General features: G+C 45.5%; 1 protein-coding gene across 2 annotated transcripts in view; it reads left to right on the plus strand.

Moving 5' to 3' along the window:
* Positions 1 to 20,917, plus strand: part of SYNPO (synaptopodin) — a 185,422-nt gene extending 164,505 nt beyond the window's left edge. For both annotated transcript variants that reach the window (XM_078653601.1, XM_078653602.1), the window contains one exon: positions 15,469 to 20,917. In XM_078653601.1, the coding sequence (XP_078509727.1) occupies positions 15,469 to 16,110 (642 nt within the window). In that variant the 3' untranslated portion in view covers positions 16,111 to 20,917. The remainder of the gene's footprint in view (positions 1 to 15,468) is intronic.
* The last annotated feature ends 620 nt before the right edge of the window (positions 20,918 to 21,537 follow it).

Raw genomic sequence — 21,537 nt, forward strand, 5'->3', positions numbered from 1 at the left:
TGTTTGAGGGCGGTCATGTTGTCGGTGGTCCGGTCGAGGAGCCAGGCTTTCTGGAGGGTGCGGCAGGTCTTCTTGGAGTCCTTGAGGTCGTCGGTGAACCAGGATACCTTCTTGCTCCTGGGTCTGCTGGGAGGGTTCTTTAGTGGCGTGAGGTCGTCGGCGCAGGCGGTCAGCCACTGTGTGAAGTTGCGGGCTGCTTCGTTGGGGTCCGTTGTGTTGGCGGGTGGGCTCTGGCTGAGGGAGGTGGTGAGCTGGTCTGCGGTGATCTTGCTCCAATTCCTGTGAGGTACCTGTTGCGGGTGGTGGTGGGTCGTGGATCTTTTGAAGCTGAAGTGGACGCAGCTGTGGTCGGTCCAGTGGAGTCCGGTGGCGTGGCTGAAGGTGATGTACTTGCTGGAAGAGAAGACGGGATCAAGCGTGTGGCCGGCGTAGTGGATGGGGGTGTTGACCAGTTGCTTGAGTCCGAGGTTGGCGATGTTTTCCAGCAGGGCGGTGGTGTTGCGGTCCTTGTTGTTCTCCAGGTGGAAGTTGAGGTCCCCGAGGAGGATGTAGTCGGTGGAGGGGAGGGCGTGCGGGCTGATGAAGTCTGTGATGTCTTCGCTGAATTGTGTGCGTGGTCCCGGGGGTCTGTAGACGAGGGTGCCTCTGAGGGTCATTTTAGGGTCGGTGGGATGTCCTCACAGAGTGAGTAATAATAGTCTCAATTTATGAAGCAGGAATCGCTTGGTTGGCTGGAGCATGGTTATAGGTGTCTAGGAGGGAGAGTATATCATTGTTTGATAGCTGTCTGGCTAGCCTATTGGGTTGGGGGTGTGGTTATGGTTAGGTGTGGTTCTCCAGCAAGGATGTGTGTCCTGTGTGTAAGCAGGAATTAAAACAGAGTGGCATTTGGTTGTTAGAGTTTGTTCATGTGGAGGCAAGTCATATGTTAGATGCCATCCCTAATCAATTCCAGATTACATTTAATAGTGTGAAGCATTGAGTCAGTGAAGTAGCTCCTGAACGTTTCTTGGCTGGGGAGAGCACTGTGGTGTGGGGAACTAGCTGAGTCAGGGCCGGTGGGGCAGCCAGCGTCGGTAGGAATCATGCTCAGAACCTTGGTAATGGTTCGTTGCAATGAAGTGGTGGATGAGCTGATCCTGTTGATCGGAGTGTAGGTGTGGGGTCTACAGAAGACTGGGAAGTAACGATGTTGGATTGGTGTAGACGTGAGGGAGTGCTCGTATTGTCGCTAGGGAGGTGTAATGTTGGGCTTAAGAGGTGCCCGTGGATAAGTGGGTGACTGCCAGGGGAGACAGGTAGGAAGAGGGTTGGGGGTAGAAGTGGCAAAGTTGTCATAAGGGGAGGTGTTGGAGGGGAATTGCAAGAGAGCAGGTGGGGGAATGGTCATGTCTAGTTGGTCTTGAGGTAGGAGAAGAGATTAACGAAGTATTCCAGATTGCGATCTGAAGATTGAATGAGCATGGTGCCGTTGTTATTGATGGAGATGGTGGCATCAGTATTGTACAGCGTGGATGGCGCAATGGTAAGTTTATGGCTGTATGGAATTTTCTTGGTGATGGTAGTGTTGAGTGAGGAAGATAGGACTTTCCTCCATATACCATGCCGATTGGTACTAAAGATGAGGTCATTGATGAGGTCATTCAGTAGGATACCCTTGTTGTGGCAGACTTAGGGGTCAGTGATAAGAGTCTCTTTATTCAGGTTAAGGATTTTGGTTAGTTTGGGAGAGTATTTTATTGTAAACGAGTAATTTTCTGCAGGAGCGAGTAGAGCATCCAGCATTTTGGCATCAGTGGGATCGAAGCTGGGAGAAGTGGGCAGAGGAGAGCTGAGAGATAGCTCTGCTTTCTCTCACCTCGGTCTGGGAGGTGTGTCATCTAGGGACCATCTCTGTTCTCTGACACCTCGGTCTGTGAGGTGTGTAATCTAGGGAATAGCTCTGTTCTCTGACACCTCGGTCTGTGAAGAGTGAAGTCCGAGGAAGAGCTGAGATCTCTGAGGCCTCAGTCTGTGAGGTGCATTATCTGTGGAATGGCTCTGCTCTCTGATATTTAGCCTGTGAGGTACATCATCTAAGAAATAGCTCTGCTGTCTGAAGCCTCAGCCAGTGAGGTGTGCAATCTGGGAAAAATACTATTAAAGTGTATTGGATAACTATATCATTTATGGTGTTTTAATCTGGCAGCAGCACAGATGGATGGAGTGCTATCATTAACCTATGTGGATGTTAAGGTCTGGCTTGAGAGTGAAACTGTCACCTGACCTTTTATTCTACACCAATATTATGCAACAGTTCTTTGCTTCCACACAAATACATATTGATTCCCATGCTTTTGACGTGTAGTGCTTCACATTACCATTCAACATTCCTTAAAAGCCAGTCTATTGCCATCTCTTTTTATTTTTACTAGCCGTTCACATCCCTGCTATGGCTTTCTATCGTGGACCACCAGTTGAATACTAAGTAGTGGGCTTATTTTACCCAGGACTCCAAGACACTACCCAGATCTCTTGACTAACTCTCGACTCAAGCCTCCTCAAGAGAAGGGTGCTCTCTACCTTCCCATGGTGTAGACCTTTTACAACCCTCAGCATGTTGCACTGAATGCTTTTCAAGCGTTGGCACACCGCGACAGGGGGCGGGGCAGAGATCAGGAATGTTGGCAGCCGAGGCGACAGCTGAATGGCGTGTTCACACCCGTGAGTGGAACACGATGTGTGGTGGTATCACACTCCAGTGGAGATTATTGTCCGCGCCATGAGTCATATGGTTCCCATCCCCAGCACGGAATCCAAGACTAAAGCCTGCAAATCCAGTTTAACTCCCTGCCGCTCTGTTTCTTTAAAAAAAACATCCTGGGGGTATGTGGGCAGGGTTGGCAAGATTAAGAATGGCACGGCCTCGGCCCTTTATAGAATGGCAGTGACTTCACTGCCTGAGCCTGCCGTACCATGAGCGAACCCCCCACCGATAGCTACCAGGAGTGTATCTTGGAAGAAGTCACAAATTACCAACAATGCATCTGGGGCAAAACACTATGGCACCAGTGAAAAGATCTTATTGAGAGTCTGGAAGACAAAGATACAGGGAATAGCTAGCTTTAAAAAAATGTGGCAGTACACGCGGGGAAATCTTTAGTTTCCATTGTATTCAACAATTATGCCTATTTGTTTGTAATAAGGACTGATACTTCAATTCTTTTATCTTATGCTCATGATGCACTATGTAACTCTTGAACATTTTGGAAAACCTGACTCCTCACATGGCTAGTTGGTTTGTAACAGCCTCTGTAATATGGATACTCAGAAGAAGGGATGAGTGAACTGTGAGAATCTGTTGGTTACTGTCCCCGTGACTAGCCCAGCAATACAGACTCTAAACGTACACGGTCTTGCTGTGCTTTTTAAAGTCAAAGTTGTTTCATTCATCGGAACTCAGCATCAGTACTGAACCGCAGACCTGCAAGCCGTCAACAGCATGGGCCATGATGTCCACAGAAGACAGACTTTGACAAGAGTCACATGATTGGCACCCACTCCCCAATGGAGATTCCTGTCAGACTCTCCTTTGACGATGGAATATGCGGCTCACCCTCTGGCGGCGCCCATGCACTCACCGGAATGGATCTTCCTGTCAGCTCTTTAACAGTTGGCTGTAGCCAGGGAGAGCTAAGTAGTATCGGAGCTGGGAATACCCCAGCTCTTTGGCAACAAGCCATACACAGATACTGGTGGCCCCAAGCGCACTCCCGGGACTTCATAATTAAACTACAGGAGTTTAATGACAAATCCATGGCTCCAGGAGGAAGAAAGCTTAAAGTGAGGAACAGGACGTTGAACGGCTAAAGCTAATGTATGAAGAGTGTAGAGATATTCATTCACCTAACCATAAATACCTTTTTATTGACATGAGCACATCACCAAAGTGTGTACAGGCAAGAAAACCAGGCTCAGGCGAACAGAGAGCAATAGTTTGTTCTTTTTAGGGTCCTAAAATGATATCTATTCTAGGTTCTTAAAAGCCAAGTAGTTGGAGAGGTGTTAATAGCTGTTTTATATAGCGCTCATGGCTCCTACATCTGTTAGTGGAGCTAGAGAGCCCATGGGTTCGGCAGGTAACAAATGATATGGCAGCGGAGCTCTGAGCACTCTCCTCCTCGTACAGCCATCTTTGTTTGCTCGCAGAGGGACCAACGCTGAGAGCAGAGATGCAGACAGCCATTGGGGAGGCAGAAAGAAGGTGGAACTACCCACTGATTGTATGGTAGGCCCGGCAGCACTCTTGCTGGAGATGTCTTCAGTTCGAGTAACGACTCCTCACCCAGGGGCAACACATCGAAGAGCTCTGGGCGGTAGAGAGCACTTGGCGAGGACAGGGAGCTGTGTTCGAACAGGAAGGCATGGTTTCTGGACTCTCTAGGAGCAACTCAGGACAAGGAGGCAGGCAGATGCTCAGGATTCTCTCCGACTAAGTTAGGACAAGCTGGAACACAGGGTGGTGCACAAGACGAGTCTGAGTCCTGCTAAACGTCCATGACCACGCCGATGATCATGATGTTGTCACAGAGGTTGGACGCAATTGTTCTTCACCAGTGTAGGTTCAAATACTGGCTGTGAGACTGCAACATTACAGAAGTGAATGGGCGCCCAACTCCTGCACAAAGGAACATGGTCCAGGACAAGGATCTCCGGGGCTTGATATTTCTTCAAATGCACCTATCACAAAGACATGCATACTCATATTGACAGCAACACGCTTACTGCAGCACCACAGGACCATGTGCTAGGACCTCAGACACCCCAAATAACTCTTTCCATACAGGGCATTTTGCAACCATGTATTATGTGAAATGAAAAATCGCACCCAATACGAACTGCTCCAGGAAATTTGAGTGCTACGATGCTACACAAGTGGAATTTGTGCACTATACAAATTCTAGATTACAGAGAGTGGCATCCACATTGGCCTTTTTGCTAGTTATTGTGACAGACAGGAACTAGACGGCAGCATCTGGGATTCTTAGTGCTGTCCCTCTTCACCGCTCCAGGAAAGTGTTGCTTGTAAAGATTGGCAAAGCTGCCTTGGTCTCTCTTGCTCTCCAGTGGGAGCTGTAGTTGAGCGGGCAACACATTGCCTAAGAGGTGGCTAAGGTTTCAGGTTTGGATACAATATAATAATAATTGCCAAATGTAGTAAACATACATTTTCAGTTAGAGGGATTTCACTGAACCAAATATTTGTTCAATACAGTAGTAGAAAAACACAGCAGTTAAACAGAACATAGTATTAAAATTCTGAAGTATCTAGCATTCTCTATTACAGACACATGACCCCAAATATCTCCCACTGTTACTAATCAGGAGAAAATAAGTCATCTTATTTTTTTTTTTTTTTTTTAATGACATTTATAAAGCGCATACAATTACCCGTGGGCGTCTCGGCGCTAATAAGTCCACCGGGCTATCTTCACAGACCGGTTGGAAGGGGATTGGGCCGCAATATTTTTTATTACAAAATCTGAGGGCCGTAGAGGGATTTAGTCTCCCTAGTTGCCAGCCAAATCTAGCAAAACAGCATGGGAGGGGCATAGGGTAACTCAGCTGGCTTGGCTTCTGAAATAGTATTCACTTCCGTACGTAAAGCTAAGTCAAGGAATAGCAAAATTTGTGGGTGAGCCTGGACTTTTAGGCAAGATGATGCAGGTATATTTTTTCAAATGTCTATTGGTGCCCTAAAACCTGCTTGACTCACGGTGAATGGTTTGTGCTCCATGATTTCAGAGGGCCGAAGCTCAATATTGCCTGGTCATGAATAACAAGGTGACTTGAAGTCTTCACTGGACTGCCTCTAGGAACTTGCTTGTCACAGTAAAAATCTTTTAATTGCCTGTTTCTTGAGGTCCCTGGTGGAAAAGTCTTTCACTGGTGGGTCCCTGCTGTCCTAGAGTACCCGTGCTAGAACTTGTTTGAGAAAAACATAAGGCTTAGGGAACCCCCATGTAACCACTGAGGGATGGAGGGAACACGATGAACAATACGAACAGTTCTGTCACAGGAATCAATGCATACCTTTTGTCAGCCGTGGTCCCTGCGGGTAACAGCAGTTGGGTGGTGGGGCTGTGTAAAGGGAGATTTCGAGAGGAATTATTTATTTATTTAATTTTCCTTCTACATCTTCCCTCGAAATCCTCCTATACCTGGCCCCACCGCTGTTACCTGCACGCACCGCGGCTGCCTTTTGTGGTAAACAAAAGTAGCACCTAATTAGTAACACCAAATGAACCATATAGCAGTCCCCTCCTTATCTGGCTGAGCCTTACTCTCAGCAGATGTTCTGGGCACGCCAGTGTGTGCATGATATGGTAATATGATTTGAGGACTTACCATCACTACGTCAGGATTCTTTCCCGGCAGTATTCATGTTTTCAAACACAAGCAGTTGGTTCCCAAGCAGCAGATGGTCCTTGGTCCTGAGGACTCCTATAAAATACATGAAAGGCTGAAACATGTCAACACTCTCAAAGCAAATTCACCATACTGCTACCTTAAATAAATATATGTTTTTGAAAATCGTATATCCTGACGTCATAGGACTTACTTCAGATACGATTTGAAGTGTTTCTATAGTTTTTAGTTAAGAATAATAATTAAAGTTCTTCTTTGAAAATATTAGGTTTATAGTCAGCAGCGATTATTTAGCTGCTACTTTTTCTTAACTACAAAAACATTAATTGGTCCCCGTGAGAACACTGCAATGGTCATGGAATTTGTTTGCGGGACCAAGAATTAAGGGACTTCGAGATATCGATGGTCAGTGCATGACATCAGAAATTCCATTTGCAAATATGAAGGTAGTTTACCATTGGATAATTTGCTCATGAGTTATCAGAAGTAGGTTTGAGATCAGTGCTGGTTATACTCTTTGTGACATCATGAAACAGGAAAAAGGGCATTGATGTTAGATGGTCTACTAATAAACTCATTACACATGAGGCTAACTATTGAGGGCTGGTTCTGATCTTGAGTTGCTCCCTCTCTGTTCATGATATTGCATAGCCGACCTTTCCCTATCTACTACCAGAGAGAGGATAGAAGCCTCGACCATGTAACCTCGAAAGAACCCTGGAACACTAATTCAGCTGCGCACAGATATGGAGTCGCTTATAGAGAAATCAGAAATCGTGAATAGCAATGCCGACGCCCTAACAGCATTTCGGAGCAGCCTGCTTCTGGGACTCGCTGCATTACACCAGGCCGCATCTGCGAGCTGAAACCAAGCCTTGCATCCCAGCTGAGAAGGCAGACACAGCTGCTGGGGCACCTCTGCAGTAACCAAGGAGACCAAACAGTTTCCTGGAGCTTGGATGATTTCACACCACCCGTCAAAGAGCTGCGATTGACGGGTTGAAAGTTGCTTCCCAGGGCGTGACCCGGAGGGGTTCAGAAGGAGAATTGACGCAGATAAACCCGCTGGATGACTGACAGAGGCAGACCAGGACACGCTCACTGTTTCCTCCGGATGATCTAATGTTTCCTACCAGCTTGGAACTGCTAAAAGCGAAATGGCGGCAGCCTAGCCCTTTATGCCTTTTGCAAATGTAATTGGTCCCATTCACCCGTAAGTATAATCACAAGATACTCTGCAACTTAATTAAACGATGCCTGTATAGTAAGACATTCATTTCGAGGTCCATTGCTTGAATGATATCCAGTCGCAGCTGGTATGACTCGTGGGTGGAGGGAGCACATATGGAGGGGGTCTTGCCGCCTGAACAGGAAGAAGCCGCAGGCAGCCTCTCTTCCTTCTCCTGAGCCAATCACAACGCTGCAATGGCAACGTTGTGATTGATTGGCTGGGACGCCGACCCCACAGGCATTTATGGGAGGCCATTTTCTCTATGTAGGCTACATAAAGAAAATGTAGAAAACGTATGACTGGTTTGGTCGACCCTGGGGCGGACCAAACAGTGAGCGCACTCAGAGTGGGCAAGCAACTCCTCCCCTGGACTCCTGCAGGACCGCCCACCCGCCCGCCCCAAACCAGGCATACCCTTCTGCTTTCTCGCAGTGTGAGAAGCAGAAACATAAAATGGTACTTAAAATACCATTTTATGTTTCTGCTTTTCGCACTGCGAGAAAGCAGTGGGGCGACGTTCCTCCATCAATATGGAGGAGCCGCCCTTGATGACATCTATGCCCGAGCCAAAAACTCAGATGATAAACTCATTGATTATGCAATAACCACAGCAAAATCAAGATTTGAGCATAACACACATGCAATGATTTTAATCATTGCATTAAATAGCCTCTCTAATTGGAGCCTAGTATCACAAGACACAACAGGCTTACAATGGTATGAAGAACCCATGAGAAATTTACAGAAATTGTTGTGTACAGTGGCGGCTCCTTCGCTAATGCGGAGGAGTGTCAACCCACTGCTTTCAGCAGTACAAAAAGAAAATTATAACAACACACAGTTGTTATTTTATTTTTTCCCTGCTGAGGTAGTTTTGCAGGACGGAGCGGGGCTAGGCTGCTCATCTCACAGAGGGACGGGTGGTGAGCACTTAGGTGCGTAAAGACGGTTTGGCCGGCCGTTTCGTGCCTGCCAAATCCATCATGCGCTCTTTGCAAGTTTTTCACCCAGGCTGTATTACGGCCTGGGTGGAGAACATGCACAGGCTCATAGTCCCCATCTGACTGCCGAACCACGGCCCTCGGACCAATCACAACGCTGCTATTAGCAGCACCGTGATTTGCTACGGAAAGCCTATGTGCTTCCTGCTTCCATTTCAGGCTTTTCAGAAGGGAAGCAGAGGAGAGACACCGAAGAGGTAAGTGGTTTTTTTTTCTACACACCCGACCCATCACTTAACCCTCCCCTACCCCGCCACCCCTAATTCGTGCCAGCCACGACTGGGTGTGTAGTCGAGATACCTCACATAAATACAGCCTTTGTGTGAATGTGAGAGGAAGGCTTGAGTCTTAACATAACTGCAAGAGGGACTGGTCACCCCACAAGAAAGGTGGGAAGGTGTGGACTCGTCCATAACAGGAGGGAGCGTCAGGCTTAGTCCTTCCTGTGATTGGAGGTAGAAAGCCTCCGTTAAGGTAATGGGGCTGGTGCTTCTGACAAGCCCGATCAAGCTGATTCCTAGTGGCAACACCATTAGGTGGCAAGAAAGTGAGTACAGATAAAGTACTTTTTTGCTAAATGACAGGGAGGTCGCTCCTCTGGCAAAATGCTATTTTAGCGGCAGTTTGAATATGCAGAAAGGTTTAAGCTACTGTAATCTATCACCCTTATTTTAAGGTGGGGGGATTCACAGGGACTGGAATTCCGAGTTGTGTGATAATTGCCATTCCCCCACTACTTTCCCCTCACAGATTTCGGCAAGTCAAAGTTGTTGAAATTCATAGGGAGACAAAGCCGAGTAAAAAGGCAAAGCATACTGAGTAGGGTGTGTTAAAACCATTTCTGCATGTTATGCCTCATTCCCAAGTTGAAAACGCTGGATCGGAGGCATTTGCCACACCTGGCAAATCCTTTAACCCGGGTAATAGTATTTGCTAGGACGCCTATTATGAGTGGTCCGGGGGAGAGGTTCGGCCCAACAATAACTATCAATACTTCTGGGATAGGTATTTATCGGAGCAAATAAATGACTCCTATAACAGTTTTGCCACAAGATGGGGAACAATGTGATGATTTTTATGCATTTTTGGGCCAAAATCCACGTCCCAGATCTTACTGGGTATTTTTTCACCAGTTACATTTCTAAAGATTTGACCTGCTAAATATTTCACTCTGAGTGTCACATTTTGTCGCACCTGATATTTACCGCTTGCAGTAAGCTCTGTCACACTAAGAATTGCAACCCCTGTGCAAACAGCATTTTTTGGGTGAGGCTGCAATTAGTTGACCACTCATAATGAGTGCCTGGGCGTGGTAAATTCCTCAACCTACTCCACAAACCTGTAATCAGATCTTATCAGGGGAAACCAGGGAGGCTATATTCATTATCACTCAACACCTAAATTCTGATCCTTGTTAAAACTTCTGTTCGTACAAGGATCTGAATTTAGCCACAAACTTGTACGAGGGCCATAGTGCCCTTTACCCTTGCCTCCACCGATTTCTGCTTACTAGGTTCCTTATCTATCAGAAGCTGAAAGAAGCACTCAGTGATGTTGCAAGGGTGCATGGGCTTTAATGCAAGCAAACAAAATTGCAGTTTTACCAACCTTGTGGTAAAAGACTGTCATAATTGGATGCAGTGCCAACCCACACTTCTGGAAACTGGTGCCACTTTACCTGCCACATTATCTACGCCCACCGCTGAGTGTGTCAGTCTTATCTCCTTAATTTAAGTGTGATAATGGAGGGAAGGTCTATGACCAAGAAAGCAGCATGTCAATGCATTAAGGAAAACACCCACAATCCCTCTACTATTGGTACGAAAAAATTTGCATCTTTTTATTTGCCATCTTCTCACTTCAGTCAGTGACGCAATGTAATAATGTAGTATTCGCCTGCCCTGTAATAAGATATTTCAGGTGAGTTCTGATGGAGCTTTGCTATAACATCTATCAGAAAGAAGGGGGGACAAGAAGGGCCTATACATCCAGCATACATTCTTTTATAGAATGTAAAGTCTATCAAGAAAGGAGAATGTGGTCGGTCAGCAATTAAGGAATCAGATGGGGAAGGGGGTCTCTTTCCTTAGAAACAGGAGCTCTCACACATCCAGATGGGTGTCATGCTTCATCATAGGACATGCTCCTTATATGGGCTGGTGCTGCAATGCCCAACGGGCACCCACAAGGGGGCTCTTTATCGGAGATTGTTTGGTACAATGCCGTATGTGAAGTGTAGGTGTAGGCCTACTCATGTAGATTGGTGTAGTAAGGTGGTTGTGTGCATACAGGAGTTTGTTAAAATGGATTATGTAGTCCACAAAATAATTTACACAGTGAGTCTACTTGTCTAATTAAAAATGTGGTGGCTATCAGTAGAGGTAATGATCTCTGATAGCTCAAAAGGTCAACATGTTTCTTGCCATAGGTTAAGTCAATGATGATCAATTCGCAATTCGTCATGACAAATTATCTTTTATCTACACAGTGGTTGGAATCTGGGATTATTGAATCACAAACTAAACTAAATATGGTGTAGGAAGATACCATCATACAGTGTTTTCTAAAATGGATAGACTACCAGTAATAGAAATACAAATATGAAAATACCCACCTGCATAATACAGGTAACCATGAACATATTCTCATTTTAGTGTGGCATGTGTAATATTATTCGAAACAACAGTTGATGGACAGAATGCAGAACAATGTCATACATTCACCCCAGTACAGAGATCTGGGCCTAAATCCATCTTTTTTTGCACTCCACACCACCCCAGTTCAGACATGACCATATGCAAATCAGCCTTGACCCTGTGCCTCATGGGAACAGTCCAGCCCGAACTGCCAAGCCATGTCCTTTCCTGGACCGGAATCAAGCATCCTAGGACCGGTTTCTGGCTATCAGCCGTCTTCAGCCAGGATAGCTTGACTACAGTGGTGTGGAGAGCTTGGGACTCACATCTGAGCATACCCATCCCACTCAGGGTGACAAATGCAAAACAACAGTTGATGGACAGAATGCAGAACAATGTCATACATTCACCCCAGTACTGAGATCTGGGCCTAAATCCATCGTTTTTTTGCACTCCAAACCACCCCAGTTCAGACATGACCATGTGCAAATCAGCCTTGACCCTGTGCCTCATGGGAACAGTCCAGCCCGAACTGCCAAGCCATGTCTTTCCTGGACCGGAATCAAGCATCCAAGACCGGTTTCTGGCTATCAGCCGTCTTCAGCCAGGATAGCTTGACCCCAGTGGTGTGGAGAGCATGGGACTCACGTCTGAGCATACCCATCCCACTCGGGGTGACAAATGCAAAACAACAGTTGATGGCCAGAATGCAGAACAATGTCATACATGTGTAATATTATTCAACATGCTGCTATCAGTAGTGGTGCAAATAGCACAGTGACAAACAAAATACACAACAAATAAGTGACACACTCAGGAGTAATGGCAAGACTTTAGATTTTATGCACTGTGTCACAAGAAGTAAATGACTCTCCCAATTAGGGTAGCACCTTTGCCTCCTCCAGTGGGAGCAGAGTTAACGCTGATTTAGAATGCTAAAATAAAAGTAAAGAGAAGCAGTAGTAATCCCATAGTAGAGGGCTGGGTACTGTTGGGAAGACCTGTAAACAAACCAGGTGGTGGTACTTACAGTGTTGTAGTGAAGACTCATGCAAAAGAAACAATTGATGGACGGAATGCTGGACAATGCAAACATTCTGTAGTAACTTAGTCCACGCTGGTTGTGGTATTTCATGAGGATTTAATTAGATAAGTTACAGCATTGAAGTACAGATGTAATCAGCCCCACCAGGAGCAGCCAGCAAGGCTGTCAGCCCTTCTCCAACTGTCTGCTGCATGCCCCAACATTCTAGGTGACATCAACATTATAGAGTTCTACAGTGGAGGGTGAAAAGCATGTAAAACATTTTAACTAAGATATTACATATCCTCTTCTCTTCCAAATGAAAACAAAGATATTACACATTCACACTCCGTCACAAGGTTCTGGGTTTAATCCATCATTCTTATGTTCACCACACCACCCCAGTTTGGACCCAGCCATATGCAAATCAGTCTGGACCCTGTTCCTTGTGGGAACAGTCCTGCCCGAACTGCCAAGCCAGGTCCTCCCTGGACCGTAAACAAGCATCCTGGGACCGGTTTCAGGGCATCACCCTTCTTCAGCCAGGATAGCTTGAATCCAGTCGTGTAGTGAGCACGGGACCCACGTCTGGGCATATCCTTTCCAGTCTTAGTGAAGACTGCACAGCATTACCTACCCATTCCTTGCTACTTTGGGATTAAAGGAGAGAGAAAACTGATCAACTTAAAAAAACAAACCCATGGTTGGTAACCCTCCGGTGATTCCAATTTTAGTGCACGAAGGACTAGGCCGAGTCATGGAGGTAAAAGTGTGTGTGCCATTTTGAGGGAATATGGGGTCCCCAATTGCGCTTATATCAGATCTCTCTGGAAGACACCAAAACTAAGGAATGAAGGAGAAATGCCCTGGAAAATCCCCCTTGGCCAGTGCAGCTTGAAGTCTGATGCCCGGGATTCAGAACATGTGGACCCCACATGCGCTCACATGAGCCTGTGGTCGGGCTCTTTGACCACAATCTGTTACATCTAAGCAGTTCATTTGCTCAAACTGCTTTTGCACTGTTTTTAATTTGGTTAGTAGAAGATACTTATTAAAAAAAAATTCTTCGACTACCAATTTTACATCACTTTTCACTTTCATGCACAGCGTCCATCGCTCATATTCATAGAATATCTCTTCACATCTGTAGTTTCTCACATACTTCTGCATATTGAAAACATCCATGAGCTCTCGTCTCTCAGTGGGAAGGTTGCAGCCCCTGGTTACATAAGTAAGTAACCAGGAAGGAGAACCCAGATGATGAAGCATGTCACTTTGGTGAGTGATGGGTATCCGTAATTTTTAGCAAAATCTTTAAAAAATTCTCTTTTTGCCTCCTTTGAAGTAATATCCTCTCATTATAGGATTACAGCACACAAGGTTTTTTGCAGACCCCTTAGACCTATGGTTAGTTGTTTTATTTTACAAGTATTCTTAGGGGAGTGTATCCAGGTCTTTAAACATTCCCTTAGACCCTCTACTTACTGTTTGGTTAATTAATTACATTTTTTTTACCCTAAAATATCTCCTATACCTTAATAGGCAAATTATCGACAAAGGATTCCACACCAAGAATGACTCAAAACTATAACATTTCTCATGTATATCATTTATCTAAGCCTCGATTTGAATGGTCAAGAAACACAAATCACATTTAAGCTTCTGAATATACAATTCATTTCGTGCAATTAGTCACACAATGTAATAGAGACTTAATAAATAGACATATGCTAATTACCTAGGGAATAAGAGAGAGAGAGAGTACATAATAAAGTCAAGTTCAGCATTTAGGTTATACAAACCAAATATGCAGAATGGAATGTAAGGAGTCAGAGAATTGAGTCCATACCCTGCCGAGTTATATCTGCACATTTTACCAGCAGGCAAAGTACAGGTTGAGTTAGTTCGAAAGTTCAGTTAAAAATGCGATAGGCATGAGAAACCGAAGTTCAGCCCGACAGCAATCCAGGCAGGGAAATTGAAAATTATAGCCATCCCGTCTCCTCCTCCATTAGAGCAATTATACTTCCAAAGTTCTCAGTTTACGCCCACAAAGTATCAGTTCAGTCATACGTTATGGTTTTCATTGTTTGTCCACAGTGGTCTGCTCATGGTGTGATCAATACTCACTAAGAAATCCGGATAAATTAAGTAATCCTTTTGCTGAATCATCAATTTCAATAACTTTCTAATGTGCATCCTTTCCTCAGAAGATGCTCTCGCTGGGTTTGCAACTATATTGATACATCTGTGTCAAAAGTGATGCTAAATCAGAAAAGGCCCATTGTTCTTAAGCATGAAAAGAAACACACGGAAAAGTTCTCATAGTGTCTGAAATGACTACTTCAGCTAGATTTTGCTTTTTGAAACGAGGAAAAAAAAGAAGTATTCGGGCCTACATGAAAACTCAATAAATTCATTACTATATTAAGATTAATATAAATCACACATTAGCATTAATAGTTCTATTTTCTTAATATATTCACTCATTATTCTCTTCTCTAAAGAGTACATGTCAATATTAGGCACTACTAAAAGAAAACACTTCACACGTTTTACTTTTCAAACAGACTAATTTGCATGTCATATTTGTCATTTTAATTTTATTTCATACATTACTAATGTAATGCGGTAAAAATCGTACTATTAAACATCTTTAACCTAAACATTTTATTTGTTTTCATGTGATTCGTTATATAAGCATTCTTTCATTATGTCATGCTAGGTAATCAGCAGCACATTTCTACACATGCTTACATTTCATGAACATATAATTATTTCTCTGCTCTCTTTATCTATTTTTTCATAATTTACGTTTCAGAACATTTCTGCATGCTTTTACGATACAGTTAAGGATCTCATGTTTTTGTCAACATTCTATTTTGCACATTTTGTTAAAATTAGTACTGTAAATCTCATTTGACAGTGAGAATTGATAGAAGCAAATGTCTTTAAACATTCACGCTCCAATCCTGCTTGGGTTGCTGTTGGGATGTCAGTGTAGACAAGTGTCTTTCTGGAGATTCAGGCAAACCATGGTTAGGGCTGAGTAATCCCTCCAAAAGCCTTGAGTGTGTATTGTACCCTACATCTGTCCTGTGTATCTGCTCTGTATTAAATGAAGTCTAGTGTCCAAATACTAACCTCTGCCTTCTGATGTCTCTACAGGAAAGACGAGCATCACCACTCGCCGCCACAACCTGGAGCCCCAGAGTGCTGCAGCACAGTGCCTCCGTGGATGAGAGTCCATCACCAAACCAAGCTCTTGCTTCCTGCGAGAGAAACGTAGAGTCAATGAGAATAACAAGCCCGCCGCCTCCTGCTCCGATGTCCCCTTCTTGGAGTGAAAGATCCCTTTCCCCTGTCAGGCAGGATCTAGAGCCAAAAGCTAATCGACAGATGCAGGCTTTGATTGCCCGAAACATCATCAATGCTGCCCGCAGGAAGAGCTCCTCACCCCAGGTACCAGAGATGGATGGGTACCGGTCTTCCACGCCACCTCTCATATCCCGAGCCCAGCCTCGAAGTCACACCTCTGCCACCACACCACCCTGGAGCCCGCGCTCCATAGGAAGCCAATCTCCGGTTATTAGGAGCCCTCTGCAGTCACCAGTCTCCGGCATAACGCGGTCGCCCCTGAGACTCTACACCACCAGGTCACCCACAGACTCCGACGTTTCTGTGGATTCGGAAGACTCAGGCAGAAAATCACCTGGTCTGCGGAGCTATAACATTTGCCCCAGAGGCTGGAATGGCAGTTTGCGGATAAAAAGAGGGAGTCTGCCCGTGGAGGCTTCCTGCACCACCTAAACAATGTTACATGCCAGAGGAAAACCTAAGAGCTTGTGATTGGCCAATATGTGGATCAGCATATACTGGCATGATACAAGCCTATCGAGTCCTAAATCGCCTCATTTGGGCACAATCCCTTATTCCAGTTAGAAATAAGGTCACCACATTCCAACAGAGTCACATCACAAACAGTCAAAATCTCATTTCGCCTTGATAAGACAAAGCCCCATTCGAAATCTTATCATATTTACATAACATTCCACTTTATTCTGTCACATAGCCACAAGGCACAGGCAAAGTTCTGTTACGTGTTGTCTAAATTACACCACTTTCAGGCATAACCGCACTATTGATGCAAATCCACAAACAACCTTCCTCAAACACAAATTCAGGCATAAAGACATACCAATATTCTCTACATACCATTTCCTAGACACTCTCCTTACAAAACAAAATGGCGGATGGGAGAGGGACTGGTGTAAAATGACTGACACTTGTAAAGGCCTACGCACCAGAACTATCAATACTGTGGCTCGGAGGCTTCACGCACATGTAGCTGCCTGGTACCCACCCAGCTCTTGAGCTTCAAAAGCCTCTGATCGCCTGAAAAGAGTGCACTTTTGCTGTGCTGTTGCAAATGCTTCTAGATCAATTCAACTGTTGTAGAGGGAATGTGGACCAAAAGAAAAGATGGCGATGAAGCAAGTAAACACGTGGCACTTCAGTTCCAAAGGGCGCCAGTAGCAGTGGAAGTCCTTCTGTGGTCTGTGCAGGAAAGCCAAGCTTGAGGGGTTGGGAATGCCAGGCTCCTGAATATGTGTTTGGACAAAGAGTTTGCTTAGCTGTTTTCTGTGCAGCTGTGCTACCATCTGTTGAAATTTTATGAGCGTAAGCAAGCAGAGGAGAGTGATTGTGTCTGTAAACCAGTTTGGGAGGATGTGTCTACTTGTTTTCCCGAGTGCTGTGGCAGTGAGTGGGGTTAGGGCCTATGTCAACAGCCCTAGGGAGGAAATGCAAGAACAAGAGGAAAGGATTCTGGAATGTGCAAGGTTGCATGCTTGCTTCAATGAATTGTATAAATATTTCTTTACCCTCGCCAGCCACTCACAGATGTCAAAACGACAAAGCACTCCTTCATTACAGTGCTCCATGTCCCCATGGGAAAGTGAGCTGAGGTTGCCATGCTTGGTCCGTAGAGTGGAACAGACATATCATACTGATAATCCAAAAATAGGCAGGTGAATAAATTCGGAAAGCCGTGGCGGGTTCATGGATGGGGCGAGGCAGTGGTGCCCAGTGTCCACCCCTTTCTGCTGATATGCCTTGAAGCCTGGCATCAGGTGGCCTGCCCGTGCACCCGCCACTCTTTTGCAAGATGAGTTAGACTATTATTGAAGGCTGGCTAAGCAGACTGGCATGCCACCAGTTATTGCTGTCTTGCCACTCAGGAAGACAAACTGGCTGGGAAAGGATTGCCAGATTGTGCTGGGCTGTGGGACTTCAGGGTCTGCGCTTGATAGCCCTGAGCATGAATACTACACATTGCACGACGCTGCACAGCGACTCGTGATTGGATTCTACTGACGATGGTCGCTTAGAAAACGACTGGATAGTAGTACGGTGTGTCACTAGTGGGATGCAGGCTGGAGGATCCTGAGACAGAGAGAGTGAGAGAACCCAAATCTTTCACTCCAGCAGCCGACAGGGGACAGACTCCGGCTGTTATATTGTTTTAGGACTGTATTTTGTGTTCTGTCGCTTTCTAGTTATTTCAGATGCAAAAAACAAGATCATAGGTAGCAGACAGGCAGAGGAGTAGGGAGTCTGATTCTTACCCACTAGGAGATGAAAACAAGAGCTTAGAGCAGCCCCAGCTGATTTCAGCTTAAATACACCCAAGACTGGAATCTTAAGATTTCCGTAGAGGGCACCATCTGAAGCCAACCTCACAAAGTGACAGCTTGGAACATCCTCAGGAGATCAGAACTAAGGCCACCACCACAACATTAGAGGGGGTGGAAATCCTCAAACGACAGCTAGTCAAGACGACCCCGGGAGCATAGAACCTCAGCAGACTATTATAGCAGAGAATGTTATCAAAAGTTGAGCTTTAAAAACACCCCGAGACATTTAGACATAAGAATATCATCAGAAGGTGAGATTTTGAAATGTTCTGAGAGGTCTGGAACGAGGAACATCATCTGAAGGTGAGATCTAAAAACATCCCACTTTGAAGATGTGTCTATCCTGAGAAGATTGGAGCTTGAGTAATCTTCAGGGGAGGACGAAGGGTTAGAGCCTCCTGGAAAGATGACAGCCTAGCATGCCTTAATGTGAGGAATACTGGTAGTGCGACATTTTATACCATCTTGAAGATATCAAGGTGCGTGAATAGCTCCACAGAAGAAAGCTCTGAACAACCTTAAACGATGGGAGACGCAAACATCCGGAGAGGATGAGAGCTCAGAAACATTCTGAGATGAGCACTTGCAACACCCACAGCAGATGAGAACTTACTCCCATAATATGAGAGCTTAGAGCACTGTACGAATATGAGAGTTCAGATTGTCCTTAGAAAATCCTGGCTAGATGAGATTGTTGCTCATTGCAAGCAACTGAGAATTAATAATATGCAGAGACGTTAGTAGAAGAGAGCAACCTGATACAGCATGAGCTGAGGTTGTATCAAAAAGATAGGAACATGGAGAATTTTGAGAAGATGCGAAATTAAACTGTAAAATGCTAATTTAGTGTATTCTCCGAAGACAACTACATAGAACACTTTTTCTTGAGAGACTATTGGTGTATGTCCAAGGTCTAGTTATATGGAGTTACTATGCAAATACAGACACATTCCAACGGCAAAAACAACATTTGATGGACAGAATGCAGAAAAGTGTCATACATTCACCCCAGTACAGAGATCTGGGCCTAAATCCATCGTTTTTTTGCACTCCACACCACCCCAGGTCAGACATGGCCTTATGCAAATCAGCCTTGACCCTGTGCCTCATGGGAACAGTCCAGCCCGAACTGCCAAGCCATGCCTTCCCTGGACCGGAATCAAACATCCAAGAACCGGTTTCTGGCTATCAGCCTTCATCAGCCTGGATAGCTTGACTCCAGTGGTGTGGAGAGCATGGGATTCACGTCTGAGCATACCCATTCCACTCGGGGTGACAAATGCAAAAACAATTGATGGACAGAATGCAGAACATTGTCATACATTCACCCCAGTACAGAGATCTGGGCCTAAATCCATCGTTTTTTTGCACTCCACACCACCCCAGGTCAGACATGGCCATATGCAAATCAGCCTTGACCCTGTGCCTCATGGGAACAGTCCAGCCCGAACTGCCAAGCCATGTCTTTCCTGGACCGGAATCAAGCATCCTAGGACCGGTTTCTGGCTATCAGCCGTCATCAGCCTGGATAGCTTGACTCCAGTGGTGTGGAGAGCATGGAACTCACGGTGCCAACATCCCCACTCACTTCTACAGTTGCGAACCTACCATGGACCAAAGTAAATGAAATGCAGCATGCAGACCACAAAAATAGGTTACCATGCAATTAACATGCAACGAGAATGAGTGAGATTCCAGTGTATTGTATGGGATCCATGATGGGGACTGAGCGAGACTTCATTGAAGCAGATGAAGCAAGTGACATGGGAAATGAGACAGTCTCCAGAGTAGTGTATGTGATCAGTAAATGTTGTACTGTACGTGATCAGTGAATGGGAAGTAAGTGAGAATCCAGTGAAATGTGCGTGACCCCGATAGTGAATGTGTGAAACACATTTGGTGTACATGAGGGAAGTTATTAGAAGAAAATGGCACTAGGTGTGAAATGCTAAGAATGTAGTAGTAAACTTGACGTGGAATACTTGTGAGTAGAATTATTGAAGGATGGTGTGTGAAAAAATTGAAAGGTGGAATGCACGTGCTAAGTGTGGTGTGAGTGCTTTGAAGAGATATATTAGCTGCAAAGTGTGACTGGGATGCCTATAGATGGAACGATTTTTCTATAGAGTGTAACGCAAGCACTCTTTGCACTGACGTCTACAGGTGTGCCTGTGAGGAAAGAGCTGCATGAAATGGCCCAGCTTGGGCTTTCTGTTCGGCCCTCAAGCACCTTCATTGGACAAAAGACCGGGTATCACGCTGCCCCTGGTACTGGCGCCGCCTGCTGGTCAGAGAGAGTACTAACAGAATCTACAGGGGGCTTGGGATCACTCCAGCCTGGCCTCGCCTCCATCAGTGGCCACTGTTCTGATAAAGTTATTTGTGCAAGAGCGCGTGAACCGGAACACGAGGGGGGCACAGATGGCCATCTATATTTAAGTGGCCAACAAGTTGGGATCGCAAGTGTGTGTCGCAGATTCCGAAATGTGCTCGTTGTTGAAACGTTGGTCAAAATAGGCCCCTTCATAAAGCCCGGGGTGAGCACCTGGAACTGAGACGACCAGCCTATGCGCTTTTTCATGCAAATGAGGCTGGAAGAATGGAAGCCAATATAGAGACACCGCCGCCTATGGGTCGTCAGTATACATTATAAGCACTGCCTCCTTCTGTTTACATACCGTGCACTAGATTATTATAGCAAACATTCCTGCTTGAGACATGGCGGCCCGCGCGGCACTGATGGCTCGACACGTTCGCCTTTTGATTCTCTGCAGACCGAAACACAACAAGGGCCGCCAGCTCCCGTCGCGCCAGGACCAACGCTCGGACACGTCTCCCGGTTTTATTATTATTTCAACGCACACGACTGGTTCGACCTCCAAAATAAAGCTTTTCACGCTGCCTGTCAGCGCTTTGTGTAAGACCTCTGGTATGCGAGTCTGATTTTCGGCTTCTAATTACTGTTTTTATTGTTACGGTTCTATCACGCATGCAGGCAGCGGGGGCCTAGGGGTGCCAGCCCGCCTGCACAAGATGACGCATCACAGCAAGGTAAACATCGATCATAGGTTAACATGGGGGGCGCCACGAGGAAATATATGCAGCATAATTGAACCCTTTATATATGCCACTTACTTGCCGAGCTTTGAAAGCACTGATAAAAGCAGTTATTATCGTTAGAGTGCTCATTTTTTCGGCCCTGGACGATCACGTCTCCCTTTCCCCCCACCCGTCTGCCCGTAGTAAAACATAGTCTTTTCAAAATTAAAAAAAGTGTTTTTCTTTAGCATATCGAAGGTTTGACGTTGATACGTCACATTACAGCACTGCACTGAAAAGTACTTTAGTAAAAGTGATAGGGCCTCATTTATGAGGCCTTGCGTTTGTTTTGCGCTTCCGATGCATCACTTTTTGTGACGCATCGGCAGCGTAAAACATGCCTCCTGTTGCGCACTATTTAGAAAGTAACGCATCTAAGCAGATGCGTCACTTTGTAAACCCCTGCGCTAAATTATACCTGCGTCAGGTATAATGTATGCGG

The sequence above is a fragment of the Lissotriton helveticus genome, chromosome 7 (genome assembly GCF_964261635.1).
Source record: "Lissotriton helveticus chromosome 7, aLisHel1.1, whole genome shotgun sequence".
Classification (NCBI taxonomy): domain Eukaryota; kingdom Metazoa; phylum Chordata; class Amphibia; order Caudata; family Salamandridae; genus Lissotriton; species Lissotriton helveticus.